At 47.4% G+C, this 22,996-nt stretch overlaps 1 protein-coding gene across 2 annotated transcripts in view; it reads left to right on the top strand.

The window, feature by feature from the left end:
* The first annotated feature begins 3,176 nt into the window (after positions 1-3,176).
* DNMT3B (DNA methyltransferase 3 beta) overlaps positions 3,177-22,996 on the top strand; it is a 44,104-nt gene continuing 24,284 nt past the window's right edge. The window contains exons 1-2 of one of the 2 annotated variants that reach the window (XM_004370450.2): positions 3,177-3,345; positions 22,556-22,718. In XM_004370450.2, the coding sequence (XP_004370507.1) occupies positions 22,562-22,718 (157 nt within the window). In that variant the 5' untranslated portion in view covers positions 3,177-3,345; positions 22,556-22,561. Of the gene's footprint in view, positions 3,346-22,540; positions 22,719-22,996 lie in introns of those variants that run through there. The other variant, XM_023725326.1, reaches the window with a different exon arrangement.

Here is a 22,996-nt window from a genome sequence, read left to right as displayed (position 1 = left end):
AGGACTCAATGTATAATACATACAAAATGCTCAGCCCAGCAGCATGCATACAGTAGGTTCTGGATAGCTATTACTATTATTAGCTATTATTGAATAGTTAATAAGGCCTGACCAGACTGAGTACTTGTCTAACCAGGTACATTTAAAGCAAATATATCAATGGCCCATTTTTTAGTTTAAAAAAGGAGAAAAGAATCCCTTCCATGGGTTAACTGGGGCAGAAAAAAGCCTGGGTGTTCCTGTTGAAAATGAATGGTGAGAAACCCACTTTGCAAGTGAACTGTGGCCTCTAACGACACTACAATTAAGACTGAGTACTTTACAATGGGGTTCTTTCACATACATGGGCTCAGCGAATCCCCACAATCACTCTGGGAAGTAGGCATTACTATTATTATTATTATTCCAATTAGATGGGGGAGAAGACTGAGGCTCAAACTCCTTAGCATACCACACAGAGTGGGGGGTTGCGCTAAGAGTCTAGTCCCAGCTCTGCCGCAGACCAACTGTGCTTCTCAGACAAACATCCTCATCTTGCTGAGCCTTAGTTTCCTCAACTATAAAATGGGGCTCATCGTACTAGACACTGCTTGTAGACCTACGGGTGAATTGGGCTTGCCCTAGCAGCTGGGAGCAGACTGGTGACAGACAGGCTGGGGGACAAAGGGACAGGGATAGCTGAAGAAGGTGAGGAGGCTGGGAGAGAGTTCATGTTTGCATTTGCCAAGATCTGGGGCAGCCAGGAAAGAAGTGCAGGCATGTATTAATTATTAAAAACAAGAACTTTTGTGGTGTTTTTAATGTGCCAGGTACTGTTCAAAATGCTTTATGTTAATTAACTCCTATAATTCTCATTATAACTCCATGAAGTAGGTACTATTTTTAGCTCCATCTTACAGATGAGAATACTGAGACACAGAGATGAAGTCGTTTACCCATAAAAATACCTACATATATTAAGCATCTTTTAAGCATCAGGTACTGTGCTAAGCACTTTACACATGTTATTAAAAACCTGTAGCTGCTCTAAGGGCCGAAAAGATGATGGAATAACCCAATGCAAATATAATACTTAAACTAGCACATAAGTGTAAGTCCATCAAGGCTTGGATTTATTAGCACAAGGGCTTCTAGGATGCATGTGTCTTTTTTTTTTTAACCTTAATTTTTTTGGGGGGTAACTTTTTATTCTATATTTCTTATCGTTGTAAAAATATATACAACACAACATTTGCCAATTCAACATTTGTAACTTTTTATTTGATATAATATCTGTAGAAGAGTTGCAAGACTATTACAAGAAACTTATAAACGTCTTTTTAACCAGATTCACCATTTGTTTACATTTTGTCCCATTTGCTTTACAACCTCCCTCATTATTTTTTTGAAACGTTTGAGGCAAATTGGTGACCTCTTGTTCTTTTACCCCTAAAAATGTCAGTGTATATTTTCTAAGAACAAGGAAGGATGTTCTCTTACCTGTGTATTTTTTAAGCAAACAAACAAACAAAAAAGCAAACTTTCATAAAAATATTTCTTTAGTGGTAGGAGCTTCATCCCCCTCAACTCACCATCAATGTTTTCACTTAAATTCATTTAAACTAATTCCCAGAAGCAATCTTGTGAGGTATTCTCTCTCCATGGCTGAGAAAACTGAGGCTCTGAAAGACCAGTGATTTATCAGATTCACAAATTGGTGAAGGCAGGATTCAAACCTCTGTTGTCTAATGAAAAGTCCCCCTCTATTCCATCAGTAGCCCCACAGAGAATGCCATGCTGGGGGAGAAGGTGTGATGGGGGAGGAGTACATGTCATCCCGAGAGTGAAAGGAGCACTGGAAGGAACCCAGTGATGGAGAGGGGAGTCTCTTTAGGTGGTGGTGGTGAGGAAAAGCTTCTCCAGAAGATGACCGTTTGGGAGAGACTGAATGATAAGAAGCTGCCCATATAGAGATCAGGCCAAAGAGAGAGTGTCTGTGTGTGTGTGTGTGTGTGTGTGTGTGTGTGTGTGTGTGTTTGTGTGTGTGCGTAGGCAAAGGCTCTGAGGCAGGAATGTGCTTGGTGTGTTTGAGGCATGTCAAAGAGGCCAGACGGTTAGAGTGAAATGAGAAAGGGGAGAGGGTACATGCCTGGAAAGGTAGGCATGGCCAGCTCATATAGGACCTCGTAGGCTGCCATGTCAATCATTCATTTGTTCTTTCATTCAACACATATTTACTGAGCATCTACTGAGAGCTAAAATACGCTGGCACCCTGTGCTCAGTTTACTGTGTGGAGAGGCCATAAGGCATGTAAACTAACAAATATATGAATATAAATACAATGTGAGATAAATGTGGAACCTATTTTCCAATCATCCATGACCACATAAGGGCAGAGGCAACTGAGACCTGTTACCAGCGTGGGGCTTCTCCCTCAGCTGGTCGTTGTCTGCGGGGCCAAGAAGCCAGGCAGCTAGGGACCTGACTGCCTTCCTCTTCTTCCCTCCCTTCCTTTCCCCTTAAGATGGCTGACAAAGGCCCAGCGTGGTGGGAAGAAAAGGAGGACTAGCCAGAGTCCAGAGCTGGTGACTGGCTGGGCACCTCAGTGCCTAGGTGGCATTGCGGCTGGTGTGTGTATGGGGGGTTAGGGGGCAGTAAAGGTGAGACTCTGCTGCTGTGTGACTCCGGCAGGAGCCCTTGCCTCTCTGGACTCCTGCACTGGGACCTGAATGTACATGTATGTGGTGGGGGTGGGGGCGGGAAAAAGGCCGCAGGAGGAGTCTTCAGTGTTGGGGAACGTCTGGGAGTCCAGTATCGGGAATTTTATTCCCGTTAGCGATTTCACAGGCCCCGGGGGGCCAGGAGGCGGTGCTTGTAGAGGAGGGGCGGAGGGAGAGGCTCCCGGAGAGATTTCAAATTTCCCTCGTCCCCTCCGCCGCTCCCCCCGCGCCAGGGGCCGACCGCTGAATGGCTGCGGCGGGTGCGCCCCCGGGCGGGGGCGGGGCGAGGGCCGGGCCGGGGTTACAAGGGGAATCGGCACCGCCCCCTCCCCACCCACTCCCTCTGCCCAGTTCGGCCCGCGCGGCTTCCTCACAGCAGCCACCCCCGGGCACCACGGCCGCAGCCCGCGTGGACACCTGGAGCGCCCCCAGACGGACGGGACCGGCCCACTGGCGGGCGTGCGAGCAGGCGGGCGCGCCCGGCCGGCAGCGCGGGGGTTAAGTGGCCCAAGTAAACGTAGCGCGGCGATCGGCGCCGGAGATTCGCGAGCCAAGCGCCTTGCGCGGCCGCCCGCCGGCCTCTCGCCAGCCTGTCCGGACCCGCGGCTCGACCGCGGAGCCGCGCGCGAGCCAGGCTGTCGGCAGGTGAGCGCCTGGTGGTCCCGGAGAGGCTCACCAGACCAGACGCTCCGCGGAAAGGTGGGGGAGGGGGAGAGGGAGGGCTGTACTGGGTCTACAAGAAAAGGACTCACTCCAGGACATCGCAGGGGAGGGGACACCCACCCGGCTGTTGACCAGACTAGTTTTTGGGTGACGGCTGGAGGAAAGGTCTCTTGACCCTACTTGGGGCGATAGGGTGGAAGCAGACAAGAAAGATAAAACCGGGGGAGGCGTATGTTTTACGGGAATACAGTGGAGGGGACACGCCTGCTGTAAAGCCAAGACCCCTGGGAGTAGAGAGGTCCTCCCTTAGGGAGGCGGACGGGGCGGCCTTCCGGGGCTCTAGATTCGAGGGGAAGCGTCCTTCTGTAGGGGTGTAGTGAGTTTTTTGTTTTTTGTTTTTTTCTCATGGGGAGCGGGTGTCCTTACCTGGCCTCTGTCTTAGGGGAAGACTTTTAGGCTTTTCTTCTGGAATCACTCACCTGTGACAGGGAAGGGCTGCAGGAGTTCTGGGCCAGCCCGAGGCCTGTGCTTCCAGCCTGCCGCCCTCCTTTATCCTCTGGGCTTGAGGCGGGGAGGAGGGAGTCCATCTCATTTGACTTTATATCTAGGGACACAGGTGAGGGATCTTTTTCTGTCAGGGTTAGAAACATTCTAGTGGCTGTGGGCGCAGGCGAGCAGGTAGTCCGAGGTGTGCGCGCATGGGGAGGGGAGGCTTGAACCAGAAGGGCGGGCTCCAGGGGTTCTCCATTCCTGAACCACCGACGGGCGACGCGCCGTGGGGCTTCCAGGACGCTCTTTTGGGAGGGGCTGTCCCTTGCCGGTGCACACCTGGCCAGGGAGCAGCCGACGGGGGCGGCGCCAACCTGCCGGAGTCACGCCGCCTGCCCTAGGGGCTCACCTTCCATTCTTAACACGCTTCCCGGGCGAAGCTGGCCCTACTCAAACCCACAAACTGAGGCCTCGAAACCTCGAGCACAACCCACTAGAAAACAGGCTTCCGTGCCCGTGTTTGGCGACCTTGGGGGGCTGTTGAGCCCCCTTTACAGAGGAGAAAGTGCAAGTCGGGGAAAAACAGCGGGGACTTGGAATCAGCAAGTTAGCAAGACAGCTACCCTTGGGCTTAGGCTTTTCTTCTGGAATGACTCACCTGTGGCAGGGAAGGGCTGCAGGAGTTGTGGGACCAGCCCGAGGCCTGTGCTTCCAGCCCCTGGGCTGGGAGACTGACTCCCTGGGCTCCTTCGTTTCTCCCTCCCTCACGCCAAGGCTGAGAGGCCTATGAATTAGGGAATTAAGGACAGTGTATGAACTTTGAACCACCTCCTGAGTTCTTGATGCTGAGGGTTTGGGCAAATTGCTGGCAATTGTTTTTCAGAGGAAGCTTCCTGCTGGGACCCTCACTTAAGGGCCGAGGAAGCTGACCTGTCTCTGTCCTACTCCGCCAGGACAGCTGCTGCTGCTTCTTGCTCCCTGCCCTTGGAATTCCCAAGTACAGACTTAATTTTTACAGAGTTGAGATGATGGAACTTATTTTATAGGGCTGGTATACACGAGGCACTCAATAAATGTTTGCCACTGTTGGCATTATCTAGCGTATGGGCTAAGCAGGCCGCCCTCCTTAGGGAAGAAAAGTTCTAGATCATGCGCTTAACTATCCCAGCAAGTCCTTTCCCTTCTCTGCCTTAATTATTACATCTGTGAAATAAGAACAATCCTTCTTACCTCAGGCTGTATAAAGATGAAACCTGTTATGCATAATTTAACCTCTCCAATTCTTGGTTTTCCTTAAATGCTTTATGGGTGTAACAACCCCTACCGCACTGGGTAAGGACTAAAAGGGATAGTGCCTGGCATAGGGTTAACATGTGATGAATGTTGATGTCTGTATTAATTGATTAACCAATAGCTCCTCTTTTTAGTGTGGCCAATAGGGAGAATTGGGGATGGAGGCAGCTCTGCCAGTCCCTCCCTTCCTGCCTTCCTCCATGAAGGTGTTCTATTCCTCTCAGCTATGAAAGCTTTTCCAAATCATCATTGTCCTCGATTTGGGAGTTGGCAGGAAGAAATGCCTTTGTTCCCTTTTGAATGGAGCCATGGTTTTGTTTACGGGTTGAGTCCATTTTTACGTTCTCTCCCCTCCCCAGCTTGGGCCCTACCATGAAGGTGTAATTGCAGAGTTAAGCCAGATCCATTACCTTTACATGCTGGGGTGGAGAGGGCAGCGACAAAGGGGCAAGGACTGGCTGGCTGCATCCTGCTCCAGAAACTCTTAGGTGTATAACCCCCACCCTGTGCAAAGGCTGGGGGGAGGGGAGGGGAGGAAAGTATCTGGGAGCTGCAGGGGACTAAGGGGGAGGGGGATCGGGATCAAGGAAGTGGGGGCTGGGAAAGGTTGCATCCCCCTCTTCCTTAAACCACAAGGGGTCTGTGACCCAGAGAGAAGCCTGTCAAACCTCATTGTAGCCCAAGGGACCTACTTCTGATAGAGGTTTGGGCAAGTTCCCTTCCAGGAAATCTTACCTTGGGATTCCTTTGTCCAAGACCTGCCCCGATGCCAGTTGGCCCTGCCTCCAGGCTCAGACCCCTTTTTCAGTTCCTTGCTAAGTCTGAAGCTCCTCGTGGGTCCTACACTGTGGTTGGGGCCGCCCTACCCCTCAGTGGGGGCAGGGCCTGAACCCAGGCACATACTTCTGGTGAGTGGTTTGTTTTTTTTTTTTAAATTGGAAATTCAGGGTGATACTCAGTTTCATGGAAGACCAGGACTGGGGAAGTGCCCAATTTCATATTCGTTTGCAAACCACCACTTCTTTTGTAAAGTGTAGGGTGGACTTGTCTCCCTTTTCGTGGGGGCTAGTGTTCTCACTGGGCCCACTTTACAGATGATGGAACCGAGGCTGTGAGAGATCTAGTTACTTCTGCGCCTTGATGGTTAGTGCTTTTCAGAACACTTTCACATCTGCTTTCTTTGGGTGGTGATGTCCTGTGCTTGGCTGACTGCTACAGTCCCAGGACAGTTTGTCCCTCCAGAGGGGGAAAAGGCCCAGTGCAGGTGCTCAGATGTGGCTGACCACAGCTAGAGGAACCAAGCAACCAACCAGTTGCCCTTGAGTCGATTCAGACTCATGGCAACTGCATGTATGTCAGAGTGAAACTGCTCCATAGGGTTTCCAATGGCTGATTTTTTTGAAAGTAGATCACCAGGCCTTTCTCCCCAGGCACCTCTGCGTGGAAAAGTGGCCTGGTAAAGGCAGAGGGAGCCCCCAGGTAGGGTTGCTGTGCTGTAGTGGATTACCTTTCTTGAGATACTTGTTTGTGTCTGTGGAGTGAGTACCAAATACACCCACCCACCCACCCAGCAGGGTTGCTAAACCCAAACCAAACCTGTTGCCATCGAGCTGATTCGGGCTCATAGTGGCCCTATCAGTAGAACTCCCACATAAGGTTTCCAAGGAGCAGCTGGTGGATTCGAACTACCAACCTTTTGGTTAGCAGCTGAGCTCTTAACCACTGCGCTACCAGGGCTCCAGCAGGGTTGGTAGGAGGATTAAATATAATCTGCTTCTCTGTTTATACCTGTTGTGGTCTAGACAATTCCTACTCATAGTGACCCTATAGGACAGAGTAGACCTGCCTCATAGCATTTTCAAGAAGCTGCTGGTGGATTTGAACTGCTGACCTTTTGGTTAGCAACCAAACCCTTAAGCACTGTGCCACTAGCCCTCTGGTTTTCTGTTTAGCGAGTCTTAATTGCTTATTAACAAAATAAATTGGGTGGGGGCCTTAAATATTACAAAAAGCCTTTTACCTGTCAGGTCATTGGTGTCTGAGGTACCAGACCAAAGGGGCTTGGGCTTTAGAAACCAATGCCAGATTTACATTCCTGCCCAAACCATTTATAAAAGTCAGGGGCCTGAGCTTCGGTTGCTCCATCTGTAAAATAGGTATGCATTGTTAGCCAATTCCAGGAGATGCTGAGGTTAAAAATCAGTTGAGGGATGATACAGATTAAACAATAAGCATGTACTGAGGATTCAGTAAATGTTGGCAAGTGATAATTTACCTCCTAGGAGAAATGCAGACCTGGTTAGCATTCCTGAAGCTTTTCCAGTGAATAAGCAAAGAATGAGAATTCTTTGTAGGAAATTGGAATATTTAAAAAGAAAAAGATGCTTTTCAAATTGTCTTCAGATGCCAAGAAGAAACTAGAAAACGTGATATCTCACCATCCCAATGTAATCACTGTTTTGCCATGTTGGACTTCTAAAAATGGAGGAAAATGTAGATGGGACCAATCAAAGGGACATGAACACAAGGAAGAACAATCCTAATAATACAGGTTGTATGAGGATGAAACCTGTTTTGCAGAGGGGCTAAGATGCTCAATAGGTGAAGTCTCCTTGGGGGGCAGTGCAGTCACTGTTGAGGCTGGCTTCCCAGGTAGACAGACAAGACAGGACAGTTAATGGGGAAAAGTGGGAAAAGATCCTTTGGAATTAGCAACATTGGCTTCTGTCCTTGTAATTTCACCATCTTGCCTCACCAAGTTGCCTTAGTCACTTCACCTGCAGATTGTTTCCGTTCATTCAAACACCATGGTCCATGGCTTCTGCCCTGGTGCAGCCCCTGGCCTATGTGGGTGGGTGGGATGCTTTTTAGTTTTGTGACTTGGAGTCAAACTTAAAATTTCCAGAAAATGACCTGTCTTTTACAACCTTTGAAATTGTGGGCGAGCAGTAGCCATTGAAAGATTTTGGGTAGGAAGTTAGTAATGTATTTCCAAAAAATGACAGTTGAAAGGTGGGAGAGAGAAACAGATGTCAGTGGGAAAAGTTCCTAATTTCCTATTCGGGAGAGGTTGGTGCTGAAGAAGTGTGAGAAGGGCAGGGAAGGGGGGGAGGCATGGTTGGGCTCTCCTAGCTGAAGTTTGAGGGAATTCCTTGGACCCTTACCTTCCATGTGTCTTCTCTGTTCTCTGCTCTCATTAATGCAAATCTTAATAATCAGATGTTGAGTCTCCTACCCCGACTGGAATTTTCTTTTGACCATTTCTATTTTCTGAGTGATGTCCTCAGCTTCCAACCCCTCTATTAAATTTTTGTCGCTTATGTTTTGAAGAATTCTTGTTCTCCAAATTCTGATTTGAATGGTGTCCTCATCTTGTTTTATGCAAGCCACATTTTATCTTCCTGAGAATATTCTTGTTTTTAGTGTTCCTATGACATTTATTCCTTCTGAGTATCTTTTTTTAATTTAATTTTTAATATTTTCAGCTTTATCTCCATACTTGACAGGAACCAAAAAGCTGAGGGCTTGAAAATCGGTGGGCTTCCTTGTGGGACAGTGACTTGGACTTGACTTTGGGTCACCCAGACACCAAAATCTGATTACGAGGTCTGTCCTATTTCTAGAGCAAGGACTCTTCTTCCAGGGTCTACTCTGGGAGGTAGGGCTGACTACAAGGGAGGGCAGCTGGGAAGTTTTCAGTCTGACTGTCTCCCTGTGCTCTGTCCCAGTCTGATGTCTCTCTCCTGTGTTCTTGTCCAGACCCTCATCCTGGCTGGAGGAGGGGATCTGCGGTGTTTAACTATCCCTCTTTCATTTCTCCCTGCTGCCCCACCTTCTCTGGTAATTGGGCCTCTTCCTACGCATTTCTGAGTCCAGCAGCAGTGGATTCCTGTGTAAGTGGGCATGCTTGGGCCAGAGCTGGGGCTGGAATTAAGAAGCTTCAGATGGATCCCAGCTCCTGGAGTAGGGATGATGCCTTCTTGGTCTGTGTCCCCAGTAGCCAGCAAGTGCCAGGCCCTGGCTCTGTGATTGTGAGCTGTGTGACTTGTCTAAAGTAGCAAAAGCCAGGCACCACTCCTTGCGGGAGCTTCATGTAGCTGCAGCACTAGAACCCAGAGGAGACATGGAGAGGTTAAGTGGAAGAGAACAGGTCACCTGGGACATAGCTAGAAATGGAGTTTTAACTAAGGCAGGTGCTACTGGTAGAGATTTTTCTGGATTGTCCTGGGTTATGTGGGGGAGGCAGCATGAAAATAGGATGATAAAAACTGGAAAATACCCATGGAGGTATAGGCAAAATCTTGTCCTATTGGCAAAAGGCTGTCTAGTATATAGATTCTGGGAGTGAAGCTATCTTGTTATCACTCAGCTTAGTCTTCTAGCTTGCCCTGACAAGTCTCTTCCTACACTCCTGGCCTGGCATCCCCGTGAGGACAGGCTCCCTGGCCTTGATTCCCAAGTGCCTGGTCCTTACTCAGAAGTGTAGCAGGATGAAGGCCTTTCTTCTTTCATCTTACTTGAGGGATTGGTGGGGAGGGACCACTGAAGAAGATCCCACTGATCCAGCTACAGGCCCATACTTTTGTGGAAAGGTGATGTGGTCAAGAGCGAACACCCATTGTGTCTTCAAGCTGACCCCAAAGAGGTAGATAAGAGCTTTACCCTGACACAAAATAGAACTTAATGAGACTCAAATGAATTCTTGTCAGGAGTACTCATTTCGCCAGGGTACTTGGGGTAAATTTACAACTCTCTTTAGAGCCCTAGTGTTTTCATCTATGTTGGGATGTTACATGTTGAATTGTAAGCACAGTACAGAGTAATTGCTCAATTTTAAGTATAATCATCACCATAACCTAAGGTCACACAACTAGCAGGGAGTGTAATGGGGGTTGCTGTTAAAAATCTTTCCAAGACCCTCTGCCTCCACCTGCCTTGAACTGACAGAACTGGTTGGAGATAGGAAGTGTGCTGGGTTAAGATGCCCCAGGGTATGTGGTTGCCCAGTGGGCTTCAACTGCGGGTCTATTCACAACCATGTTGAAGTGAGCAGACCTGAACCCCAGAAACTAAGGTAATGTGGACAGTTTTTTAAAGTGGTTTATGTAATATCAAAAGCTTTTTTATTTTTTTAGCCAATTACAGTATTCAATATCAAAATCTGAGTTTTTATTTTAACATTTCCTTTTTTTGTTGATGATTATACACATTGTTGTTTCACAAAGTGAAAATCTTGTCTTTTTTTTTTTAAGTAATGTGCAAGAACTTACAATCTGGGTATTGTGGATATAATCTGAAAGCCCTCCCTAGAAATACTGTCTAAATTTATCTGCACGCAGGCCTCAGCTCCCTAGGAAGAGAAATCAAGGGGCCAGAAATGAGAACACAAACTCAGGAACTCTCAAGAATTTTTTTTCCCCCCACACAAAGATTTATACGTATATTGTTATGTGACTCTAATTGCATCTACCTGAGCTAAGAATAAGAAGCACACTCCTCACGAGTATCACTATGTCCCACAGTCCAGTCCAATCCCTGTTGGAAGAGATGGCCTTGGAAATTGTTTTAGTTCTGGGCTGATAGAGAATCCAGGGACCATGCTTTCCGGGGTACCTCCAGTGTCAGACCATTAAATCTGGTCTTCTTACTAGAATTTGAGTTCTGCACCCCACCTTTCTCCTGCTCCATCAGGGACTGTTGTATTCCTTGTCAGGGCGGTCATTGGTGGTAGCCAGGCACCATCTAGTTCTTCTGGTCTCAGGCTGATGAAGTCTCTGGTTTATTTGGCCCTTTCTGTTTCTTGAGCTAACACTTTCCTTGTGTCTTTGATGTTCTTCATTCTCCTCTACTCCAGGTGGTTTGGACCAATTGATGCATCTTAGATGGCTGCTTACAAGGTTTTAAGACCCCAGACGCCACTCACCAAAGTAGGATGCAGAACATTTTCTTAAGATTTGTTATGCCAGTTGACCTAGATGTCCACTGAAAGCATCGTCCCCAGACCCCTACCCCTGCTACTCTGTCCCTCAAAGTGTTGGATTGTATTCAGGAAACTTCTTAGCTTTGGTTTAGTCCAGTTGTGCTGACTTGCCCTGTAGTGTGTGCTGTCCTTCCCTTCACCTAAGATAATTCTTATCTACTATCTAGTTAGTGAATAACCCTCACCCTCCCTCCCAACCCTCGTAACCATCAAAGAATGTTGTCTTCTGTGTTTAAACCTTTTATATAAACCTCTTATATAATATTTGCCCCTCTGTGACTGACTAAATTCACTCAGCATAAAACCCTCCACCTTCCTCCATGTTATGTTGCATGGCTTCATCGTTTTTCTTTATCGTTGTGTAGTATTCCATTGTGTGGATATACATAACTTGTTTATCCATTCATCGGTTGATGGGTACCTAAGTTGTTTCCGTCTTTTTGCTATTGTGAACAGTGCTGCAATGAACATGGGTGTGCATATATCTATTCGTGTAACAGCTGTTATTTCTCTAGGATATATTCCAAGGAGCGGGATAGCTGCATCAGATGGTACTTCTATTTCTAGCTTTTTAAAGAAGCGCCAAATCGATTTCCAAAGTGGTTGTACCATTTTACATTCCCACCAACAGTGGTGTATAAGTGTTCCAGTCTCTCCACCACCTCTCCAGCATTTATTATTTTGTGTTTTTTGGATTAATGCTAGCCTTGTTGGGGTGAGATGCTATCTCATTGTAGTTTTGATCTGCATTTCTCTAATGGCTAATGATTGTGAGCATTTCTTCATGTGTCTGTTAGCTGCCTGAATGTCTTCTTTGGAGAAGTGCCTGTTCATACATATCCTTTACCCATTTTTTAATTGGGTTATTTGTCTTTTTGTTGTTGAGGTTTTGCAGTATCTTGTAGATTTTGGAGATTAGATGCTGATCAGATTTGTCGTCACCAAAAATTTTTTCCCAGTCTGTAGGTTGTCTTTTGACTCTTTTGAACATAAGTGTTTGATTTTTAGGAGCTTCCAGTTATCTAGTCTCTCTTCTGGTGCTTGTGCATTGTTACTTATGGTTTGTATTGTGTTTATGCCATGTATTAGGGCTCCTAGCATTGTCCCTATTTCTTCTTCCACGATATTTATCGTTTTTGATTTTATATTTAAATCTTTGATCCATTTTGAGTTAGTTTTTGTGCGTGGTGTGAGGTATGGGTCTTGTTTCAGTTTTTTACAGATGGATATGCAGTTATGCCAGCACCATTTGTTAAAGAGACTAGACTGTCTTTTCCCCATTTAACGTACTTTGGGCCTTTGTCAAGTATCAGCTGCTCCTAGGTGGATGAATTTATGTCTGGATTCTCTATTTTATTCCATTGGTCTATGTATCTGTTGTTGTACCAGTACCAGGCTGTTATGAGTACTGTGGAGGTATAATAGGTTCTAGAATCAGGTAGTGTGAGGCCTCTCACGTTCTTCTTCTTGAGTAATGCTTTACTTGTTCGGGGCCTCTTCCCATTCCATATGAAGTTGGTTATTTGTTTCTCCATCTCATTAAGAAATGCTGTTGGGATTGGGATTGCATTGTATCTGTAGATGGCTTTGGGTAGAATTGACATTTTTGCAATGTTGAGTCTTCTTCTCCATGAGCAAGGTATGTTTTTCCACTTATGCAGGTCTCTTGGTTTCTTGCAGTAGTGTCTTGTAGTTTTCATTGTATAGGTCTTTTACCTCTCTGGTTAGATTTATTCCTAAGTATTTTATCTTCTTGGGGGCTATTTATTGTAAATGGTATTGATTTGATGATTTCCTCTTCGAGGTTCTCTTTGTTGGTGTAAGGGAATCCAACTGATTTTTGTATGTTTATCTTGTATCCTGAAACTTTGCTGAAATCTTTTATTAGTTCCAGTAGTTTTCTTGTGGATTCTTTGGGGTTTTCTGTGTATAAGATCGTATCATCTGCAAACAGAGATACTTTGACTTCTTTCCTACCAATTTGGATGCCCTTTATTTCTTTTTCTAGCCTAATTGCTCTGGCTAGGACCTCCAGCACAATGTTGAATAACAGTGGTGATAAAGGGCATCCTTGTCTGGTTCCCATTCTCAAGAGGAATGCTTTCAAAGTCTCTCCATTTAGGATGATGTTGGCTGTTGGCTTTGTATAAATGCCCTTAATTATACTGAGGAATTTCCCCTCTATTCCTATTTTGTTGAGAGTTTTTATCATGAATGGGTGTTGGACTTTGTCAAATGCTTTTTCTGCATTGACTGATAAGATCATGTGAGGAAGGCTCAAGAATTTTAAAGGAGGAAATTGATGAAATTTTGGATACGGTGGGCAAGCTTGCTCTACCCTTTGAAAAACCTGTTACCACAGAGTTGTTTCTGACTTACAGTGACTATAGGACAGAGTAGAACTGCCCCTTAGGGTTTCCAAGGAGCGGCTGGTAGATTCAAACGGCCAACCTTTTGGTTAGCAGCCATAGCTCTTAACCACTACACCACCTGTGTTTCCAGCATGCCCTAACAGTTATGAATATAATAAAGCTATAGTCATTAAAAGTAGAGGCATGGGATAAATACCAAACTTAAAAAGGAAGACCAGAAACAAGCCCAAGTATACAACCAGTTGCCAAGGAATTGACACCAACTCATGCTGACCTTTTGTGTGTGAGAGTAGAACTGTGCACCATAGGGTTTCCAATGGCTGATTCTCAGGAAATAGATTGCCAGGCCTTTCTTCAGAGGTGCCTCTGGGTGTACTTGAACCTCCAACCCTTCTGTTAGCAGCTAAGTGCATTAATAGTTTACACAACCCAGGGACTCCCCACATATATAAGGGAACTTAATATAAGAGGTGGAGTTGGAACATACTAGTTATTACAGTTTCCTACCTTTCCTTATGGGTAAAAATTAGATTCCCTATTTCCTAACATATATACAAGTGAATTTAGGTTGATTATACCTGAATGACCAATTTCCAGGGAAGATATTTCATGGGCAATGGAATTTTTAAGTCTGTTTTCTGATTGTGAAAGTAAGGTGTGTTTCTGGCAGCAAGTTCCCCCCTAAGCTACCTTCTTGAGAGAAATGACTTTATGGTGAAGGAAAATGCTGGAGGAACATGGCTAAATACATATGCTAATATTGGCACAGTGGTTAGAAGCTTGGCTGCTAACCAGAAGGTTTGGCAGTTTGAAACCACCAGCCACTCCTTGGAACCCCATTGGGCAGCTGTACGCTGTCCTGTAGGGTTGCTATGAGTTGGAATCAGCTGGATGACAATGGATTTGGCTTTTTTGGTTTGGTTTAACATTAACAAATGGAATTATATTGTGTAGATTTTTAAGAGTCCCTTAGCACAGCTTCAGGTGACAATAGTTACCTCGTTCTCTGCCCCTCAGCTTAGTATGGTTGCATCGTAATCCATTTAGCCAGTCTCCTATTGATCATTTGTTTGTAGCTTTTCCTATGATGAACAAGGCTGCAGGGAACATCCTTGCACACATATTGTGGTGAGAGCTTTGGGCTGAGTGGCTTCCTAGTAGTACAATTGGACATGTAGCATTCTAGATGGTTCTCTCGGATTGCCATCCTAAAGACTGAACCAATATCCCCACTGTGTTGGCATTTAGATAGAGTTTAATGATCTTGGGCAGAGGTCCCATTGTGCAGCATGCTGTGAGGGCCAGAGGCTGAAGTGCTGGCTTTTCAGAATACTGGCCTCCTTTCTTCCCTTGGAGCCCTGGTGGTATAGTGGTTAAGAGCTTGGCCGCTAACCAAAAGGTCTGGCAGTTGGAATCCACCAGCCACTCCTTGGAAACCCTATGGGGCAGTCTACGCTGTCCTATAGGGTTGCTATGAGTCTGAGTCGACTCAATGGCAATGGGTAGTAGTAGTTTCTTCCCTTAGCCCCCTTGGGAGAGGGCCTTTTGGCTCTGGTTTTGCAAAGGAGCAGATGTGGGTACAAGAGTGAGCACAACAGCTAGCTCCCAGAATCCTCTGCACCTCATGTTGCCTCACTCATTCTGTTATTATTGGTAGCCTCTTCCATCCCTGCACCCTTCCAGAGGTTTCCCAAACCAGTGGTGGGGGAAGTGGGCTGGTTGCTTGCATTTTGTGTATATAGGGTTAAATCATTTTAAACTATTATCCCCTAGTCCCACTCCAGTTGAAGTTGCCATACCTTTTCAGATCTTTCCGATGCTCCTAGATTCTCCCTCTCACCCGTGAATTATCTAGGATATGGTATATAATTTTATTCCAGACATAAATATATTCCAGACAATACTTTTATTGGCCAGCCTAGGTGGCATTTGATATTTGGCTATTATGAACTATGAACAACTCTGAAAGAAACATCCTTGTATAGCCAACTTTTTGCACTTGTGTAATCCCACCCCCCACCCCAACAACTGGATCAATTCTTTAGGGGATTCTGATTAATACATCAAGAATCGGGTTTTACTGTAAGATGACCAAAACCAAAACCCATTGCAGTAGAGTCAATTATGACCCGTAGCAACCCTATAGGACAGAATAAAACTCCCTCGTAGGGTTTCCAAGGCTGTGATCTTTACGGTAGCTGATTGCCATGTCTTTCCCACAGAGCGACTGGTGGGTTTGAACTACAGACCTTTGGGTTAGCAGCTGAGTGCTTAACCACTGTACCACCAGGCCTCCTGTAGGATGACAGTGGTGAGGAATTCTCCAAACACCTGGGTCATTGAGGATGAAGAGATTAGATGTTTCTTGATTTCTCTTTGAGGCAGAGCAGGCGAGGGTGGCCAGATGGTGTAATCTGCATGTCTTCGGAGTTTATCATCCACATTGGGCTCCCTAGCACCAACTACGCAGTAAATCGGGTGCATTTACTCCATTTCCCAGATGATAAAACTGAGGTTTGAGGGAACTATTGAGGGTCTTTTCTTTTCTGCTTTCCCGTAAATCTGACCTTTTCTGGAATTTAATGGAGGCTCCTTATCAGGCAAAGGCACTGAACTGGGACCTTGTCTTATGTCACCAGCCCTGTGGGTGGGTGTCCTATTATCAGCTCCTTGCCTTTGTACCTGCTGTCCCCTATGCCTGGATGCTGCTCCCTCCCCACACCCCCAACACTCACCTGGGTGAGGTGTCCCTCCCTGTGCTTAACTTCAACCACACATATCACATTGTTTTCAGATTGTCCTATTTACCTATCTCCTGGGTTAGACACAAGACTCCATCTCTTAGTAGCTGCGCAGGCTGAAACAGGGTAAGGAATCCACTTCCTCTGAGCTTCAGTTTACTCATCAGTAAAAATGGCATAATAAGAGGAGCTTGAGGTCTCGTGAGAGATGTAGTAAATAAATACTCCATCTCCACTATACCTGTGAGATCTTGGGCTTGGACAGTGGAAGCAGCAAAGAAAAACTTGAGTAGTTAAAGGGGAGGATTCAGGAATCTAGAGTTCCTTCCCACAGGCTGTGGGATTTTAGGTAGGGGAGGCAAGAATATCTTTCAATCTTTCCCTTTTTACTCTACTAGATTTCTAAGCCCCAGGGGGCTGGGGATGGGGCTGGGAGGCCAAAGGGGGGCCCCCTTCCTATTGCTCCCCTTCACCACTGCCTCTTTTCAGCACTACCCTCCGTTCTGCATTGTGAGGTTTAATTAATGCAATTAACATTTACACAAGGTGCTATGAAATAGCTCTTCTGCTGCTGCCAGCCTGGAGGAAATTGATGACATCAGTTTTCAGCTTTTTAGCTAGGTTATAGGGGGTGTCCCTCAGCTTCTGCCCTGAGTCTAATCGGGGGTACCACCCACCCCTCTGTCTGCCACATTGTATTTGAGCATGTCTGACCTGGTTCAGTCAGGGCACGAGCAACAGCACTAATGAAGCAGGGCCTTGCAGGGAGGACTTGGAGTTGTCCTACCCAATGCTACTGCCCATCCCAGAACCAAGCGCTGGACCCTAGCCTCTTGGGAAGGGTCAAAGGTCACCACTCATCACACGGCCAGGCACCAGCCTCCTGCGAAAGCAAACGCTCTCTGGTTTATCGTGTCCTGTGGCCGTAAAGTTTTTTGCAGCCTCTGGGATGGATGCATTGTCCCTAACTTACATAATTCTTGTCTGCCTTGTCTCAGAAGCACAGCGGTTACAGGCACGTGCCCTGGACTGCCTGGGCATGAGTGTTGGTGCTGCCACTTAATGGAGTGACTTAATTAACTCAGCTGAGTCAGTTGAATGCAGGTTGATAATAGGACTTGCCTCAGGATGGGGTAGGGGATTAAGGGTGCTGCATGCACAATGTTCAGTTTACACAGTGGGGACCCAGTAACTGTTAGCACCTGTTGATGGTAGAACAGCTGGGTGGCAGGGTACACAGTTCTAAAGCCAGCCCATCAGCCACGCTGGAAAAATCCCATAGGAAGGTCATGCCGCCTCTCAAGGAAGTAACCCAGCACTAGAATGATCTCACCAGATAAAGCAGCTGGCTTGTGTTGGGGGCCACATTATCTGGGAAATACCAATCTTGAATCACTACACCGGATTGTGGTGTGTGGAAGAGATGGCCTGGAGATTTGTATCTGCCCTCACACCAGTCACTGGTGCTAATTTCTCCCTCTTACCAGGAGCATGTAGATGAATTTGTGTGTTCTTATTTAACTTCACTGGACTGGATTTAGGAGCCCAGGTGGTGCAGTGATTAAAGTGCTTGCTGCTAACAAAGGTGGGTGGATTGAACCCACCAGCTGCTCCATGGAAGAAGATGAGGCAGTCTGCTTCTCTAAAGATTTACAACCTGGGAAACCATATCGGGCAGTTGGACACTGTCCTATAGGGTCGCTGTGAGTCGGAATCAACTTGATGGCAACGGGTTCAGCCCTACCACTCTGGTTTGTCTGTGGCGGTGGGTTTTTGAACTTGATTTGAGTATGTTGACATAACATTAATCAAGTGTATATTATATTGAATAATCTCTTGCCTCAGTTTCCTCATCTGCAAAACAGGGATAATAGTACTTACCATATTTAAGGATTTGGTGAGTTAATACAAGTAAAGCGCAGAATAGTTCCTAGCACATATTAGTAAGCTCTGCAAAAAGCTAGCTTATTAGGAGATGAGAGGATTTAAATACCTACGTGAGGGAGGGTGGGTGGCGGAAGAGGGCCAGAGAATGCGTTTTTGGAAAAGAAGCCTAGGAGAGAAACGCTCCTGGCTTTTGAGCTAGGGTTTTTAAGGCAGAGGGAACTGCAGCAGCCTACTCCTGGGGCTAAATTTATTTGGTTTGTGTAGAGTGGATGGGGGGAGGATCTGAGATGGGCTTCTTTCAGTCAGGATGCAGGTTCTGGAAGCTGGTGTGTGCTGTCTACACATGAGGAGTCGTAGCAGCAAAGAAGCAAGGGAACTCAATTTCATTGCAAACCCACGGTGCCACAAGGGATGGAAACGATAGAAGGAACTTTCCATTTTATAAACACGCGTTTGAATTATACACCAGGAAGGTGGAGTATTGTGGCACTCAAACGCTTGACAGCTTTTCCTTAACCTTCCTCCACTGCCTCTAAGTCTGGCTCGGGGGCAGGAGGTTTTTCCAGAATGTTAAGATGTGGTTTTGGGGAGGTCCTGCTGCACACACAGTGGGCAGGCAGCTGGGCAGGGAGGCACTGCTGAGGTCCTGAGGAAGGCCCAAGTTGGTTAATCATTGGCAGATCTGGGCTGCAGGGCCCATCTGGGTCTGTCTAGGCGGGGAGACTCCCGTCTAACTTTTTGTTGACCCAATTTGAGGCTACCTGCTGTCCAACCAGTCGCCACAATTTGGAACCCTGGACCCCAGATGAGAGGGAAGGCTTGTCTGCTGATTTCACCCTCTGTCTTATTACCCAGCTACTTGCTACCAGCTCGTGGCCAGGCTGTGCAGGTTACTTAATACGCTGGTTTGGCTTGAGGTGAAATGCTTAGAATTAATAATTACTCTGAACCACACTCCAGCAGTTTTCTGCCCTCTGGGCCTCACAGGAACTAGCAGTAGGTCACGTGGTCTGTTCTTCCGGGTCAGGGCTTATGGAAAACAGGCCTGAGAATCAGGTAGTTGTGCTGGGTCAGGCATATCCTCCATCCTCTGAGATTGGGTTGGGGGGCCTCTATTATCCCTGGTGCTAGTGAAGTTCCTTCACCAGAGTTCAGGAAGTACTGTGAACTATACATTTTGGACCATGTGGGGTGGATAATCCCATGCTATGCTGTATCAGTGTATAACTTGATAACTAGAACTTGGAATGCACTTGTAAACCTAGTAGTGCTTCCTTAATGTGGATATTAATCACTTAGAGATCTTGCAGAAATGTAGGTCCTTATTCAGCAAGTCTTTGATGGTGCCTGAGTTTGTGCAGTTCTAACTGGCTTCCGGGTGAGACTGATGCCTCTGATCCAAGAATGCTGGTCCCCGGGCAACAGGGGGACCAACAGAGGCATAGTTGTGCTACCAGTTGGGTGGTACAAATGGTAAATGAGCTTGGCTGCTAATCAAAAGGTTGGCAGTTTGAGTCTACCCAGAGTCACCTTGTAAGAAAGGTCTATCGATCCTGTGTGCCATCGATTCTCACACACAGCAACCCTATAGGACAGAGTGGAACTGCCCCTTAGGGTTTCCTAGGTTAAAATCTTTACAGGAGCAGATCACCAGGTCTTTTCTCCCACTGAGTGGCTGGCAGGTTTCAAACTGCCAACTTTTCCGTTTGGCAGCCAAGCTCTTCACCGTTGCGCCACTAGGCTCCTTGCCTGGTGATTTACCAGTTCTTATGAAAAAAAGAATATTGAATATACCATGGACTGCCAAAAGAATGAACAAATCTGTCTTGTAAGAAACACAGCCAGAATGCTTCTTAGAAGCAAGCGTGGCAAGACTACGTCTCACATACTTTGGATACGTTCTCAGGAGGTATCAGGCTCTGAAGAGGGACATCATACTTGGTAAAGTAGAGGGTCAGTGAAAAAGAGGAAGAACCTCAACGAGATGGATTTTGACACAGTGACTGCAACAGTCGCCTCAAGCATAACGATTGTGAGGATGATGGTGCATGACTGGCAGTGTTTCTTTTCTGTTGTACATAGGGTCTCTGTGAGTCGGAACAACGTGGAATAAAAAAATCAGTTATTGAAAACCCTGTGGGGCACAGATACACTCTGACATACATGGGTAGCCATGTGTCAGAATAGATTTAAGGAACCCTGGTGGACGCAGTGGTTAAGAGCTACTAAGTAAAAGGTTGGCAGTTTGAATCTACCAGCCACTCCTTGGAAACCCTATACGGCAGTTCTACTCTGTCCAATAAGGTCGCTATGAGTCAGAATCAACTCTATGGCAACAGGTTTGGTTTTGTTTTGGTGACGCAGTGGCTAAGAACTCAACTGCTAGCTGATATAAAGGTTGGCAGTTCGAAACCACTAGTTCTAGGAGAGGATTTACGGCCTTGGAAACTCTTAAGGGACAGTTCAACTTTGTTCTACAAGGTCGATTTCAATGGGTTTGGGTTGCCCCCTCCTCGTGCCTGGGGGGGGATGGGCAGGCGCATAGGATGGAATTAGGGCTCACGTGACGAATTGCAACTGCACTTAGGGGCGCCACAGGCCCCATCTTAATGAGTTCCACAGCGCCCCCTGGTGGGAGCCACGCCACTGCAGCTTGCTGCCCCACATACTGCTTGGAGAAGCTACCCTGGGAGTTTAGCACGGACTGTCCGGGCATGGCCTGGTGAGTCTCCGAGGTATGCTAACGGTCGCAGAGGCAGGAAGGGCCGGAAGTGGATTGGCGGCCAGTTGCTGGGAAAGTTTTCCAGGCAGGGTTCCAGGACTGGAGACTGGGGCTGATGACCTGGTGCTGTTTGAGGGTAACCGAGGGGTGGGAGTGTGGGACACTTACCCTGTACCTAGGCTCTATCTTTGAAAACTGAGGGTGGTTCAAATGTAACCCTAGTAATTTTTAGAATTCTGGTTTGAGCTGGCATTCTATACCCCGTGGCTATTTACTAATATAGTGTAGAGCCACTGCGGCGCGTAGGCTAAGCTCTCGGCTGCTAATCGAAAGGTTGGGGATTGGAACCTGCTTAGCGACTCTTTGGAGAAAACCAAAAACCAAACCTGTTGCCCTTGAGGCAATTCCAACTCACAGCAGCCCTATAGGAGAGAGTAGACATGCCTCATAGGGTTGCCAAGGAGTAGCTGGTGGATTCAAACTGCAGACCTTTTGGTTAGCAGCCATGCTGTAAGCCACCGCCACCATGGATCCCTCACGGGAGAAGGACCTAGCAACCTGCTCACTTAGAGATTACAGCCTAGAAAACCCTATGGGACAGTTATATTCTGTCACATGGGGTCGCTCTGAGTTGGAATCTACTCCATGGCACATAACATGCCTAATCCAGGCTCTACCTCTTGGATATCAATGTGAGATCTTAGAGACTTTAAGCCTATCTGCACATCAGTTTTCCTTTTCTATAAAATGGGCACACAATCACGTTAGGATTAAATGAGAGAAGGATGCATATTTGAGGTTCTTACATACAGCAAATTATGTAATTGTCTATCATGTACCAGGCAGATGGCCAGACCCAAAGTCATACAGCCTATCAGCTGCACAGCAAAGACCTGGGCTGCTGTCTCAGATATGATGCAGTTACCAGGAGGGGCAGCAGTGTCAGACCAAGTCCCAGAAAGGAAGTTAGGTGGACCAGATCAGGGGCATCCCCTCCTGTTAATTGCCCCCAACCCTTTGCTGTGCCCCCCCTACCCCTTCCCTTCTTGGGAACTTGGGACTCTAAGCCTCAGCTGGTGAGGGAGGAGGGGAGTGAGTGATAGGCCAGCAGACCAATGGGTCCCCGAGGATGGGCTGGGGCGGGGCTTGTGCTGCCATGGAGAGGAGAGAAATGGTTCTGTGGGGGAGGAGGGGGCGGGTGGGAAGAGGACCTGGAGATTGAGGGAAGGGAGAGAGCAAACAAAGGGGTCAGGAGGGAAAATAATGCACTGGCTTCCTGAGGCCCTGCAGAGGCTGGGCAGGGAGAGGGAGCCGGGGCATAAGGAACAGGGGCTGGCGGCAGGCAGGCAGGCAGCCCGGGGCAGGCGGGTCCTAAATGGCATTGTTTGAAGGGGCCTGCTAATTGCATAGCACAGCCTAAGCCTCAGACCCTATTCCCAGCCCCCTCCTCTGCCCTGGGTGCTGGCTTCTGAGTCTTTGGGGCTTCCTGGCCACATGGAACCAAGTCCTGAGCCTCCGAGTTTGGTGAGGGGGCAGGCTTTTGGGGGCAGCCTGGGTGGGGTCCTCGGGCAGGAGTATCACTGAGAATCCATCATGGGGCCTGTCTCAGCCTAAGGACATAGAGCCAATGTTGGGAGGTTGGGGTGTATGTTGCCCCCTAATGTCACTGTTTCCATTCTGCCCTACTCAGCCTGGCCTTCTCATGCAGGAAACAATGAAGGGAGACACAAGACAGCTCAACGGAGAGGAGGATGCCAGCAGGAGGGAAGACTCCATCATCACCAACGGGGCTTGCAGTGACCAGTCCTCCTACTCCAAGGACGCCCCTTCGCCCCCGATCCTGGAGGCTATCGGCACCCCGGAGATCAGAGGTGGCCGGGCCTGTGGGGAGTAAGGGGTGGGCTCATGTGCTGACATGGTGGGCCATCACTACAGACCACAGCTGGGACGAAAGCCTCCCAGCAGGCTGTGGAATTTTTGGGGAGAGGATCTGGTCTCCCACAGCCTCCGCCACACCCCCCCACCCCCTGCCTCCAGAAGGGAAATGAGAAGCCCTGTGATGTTGATGGAGCCAAACCTGTCTTTTCATCCTCTGTTCCCCTGTCCCCTCACCTGGGACAGTGAAGAGGGTCACACCAAGAGGCTGCAT

Source organism: Trichechus manatus, unplaced genomic scaffold (genome assembly GCF_000243295.1).
Source record: "Trichechus manatus latirostris isolate Lorelei unplaced genomic scaffold, TriManLat1.0 scaffold00008, whole genome shotgun sequence".
NCBI lineage: Eukaryota > Metazoa > Chordata > Mammalia > Sirenia > Trichechidae > Trichechus > Trichechus manatus.
This window is presented reverse-complemented; position numbering and strand designations above follow the sequence as displayed.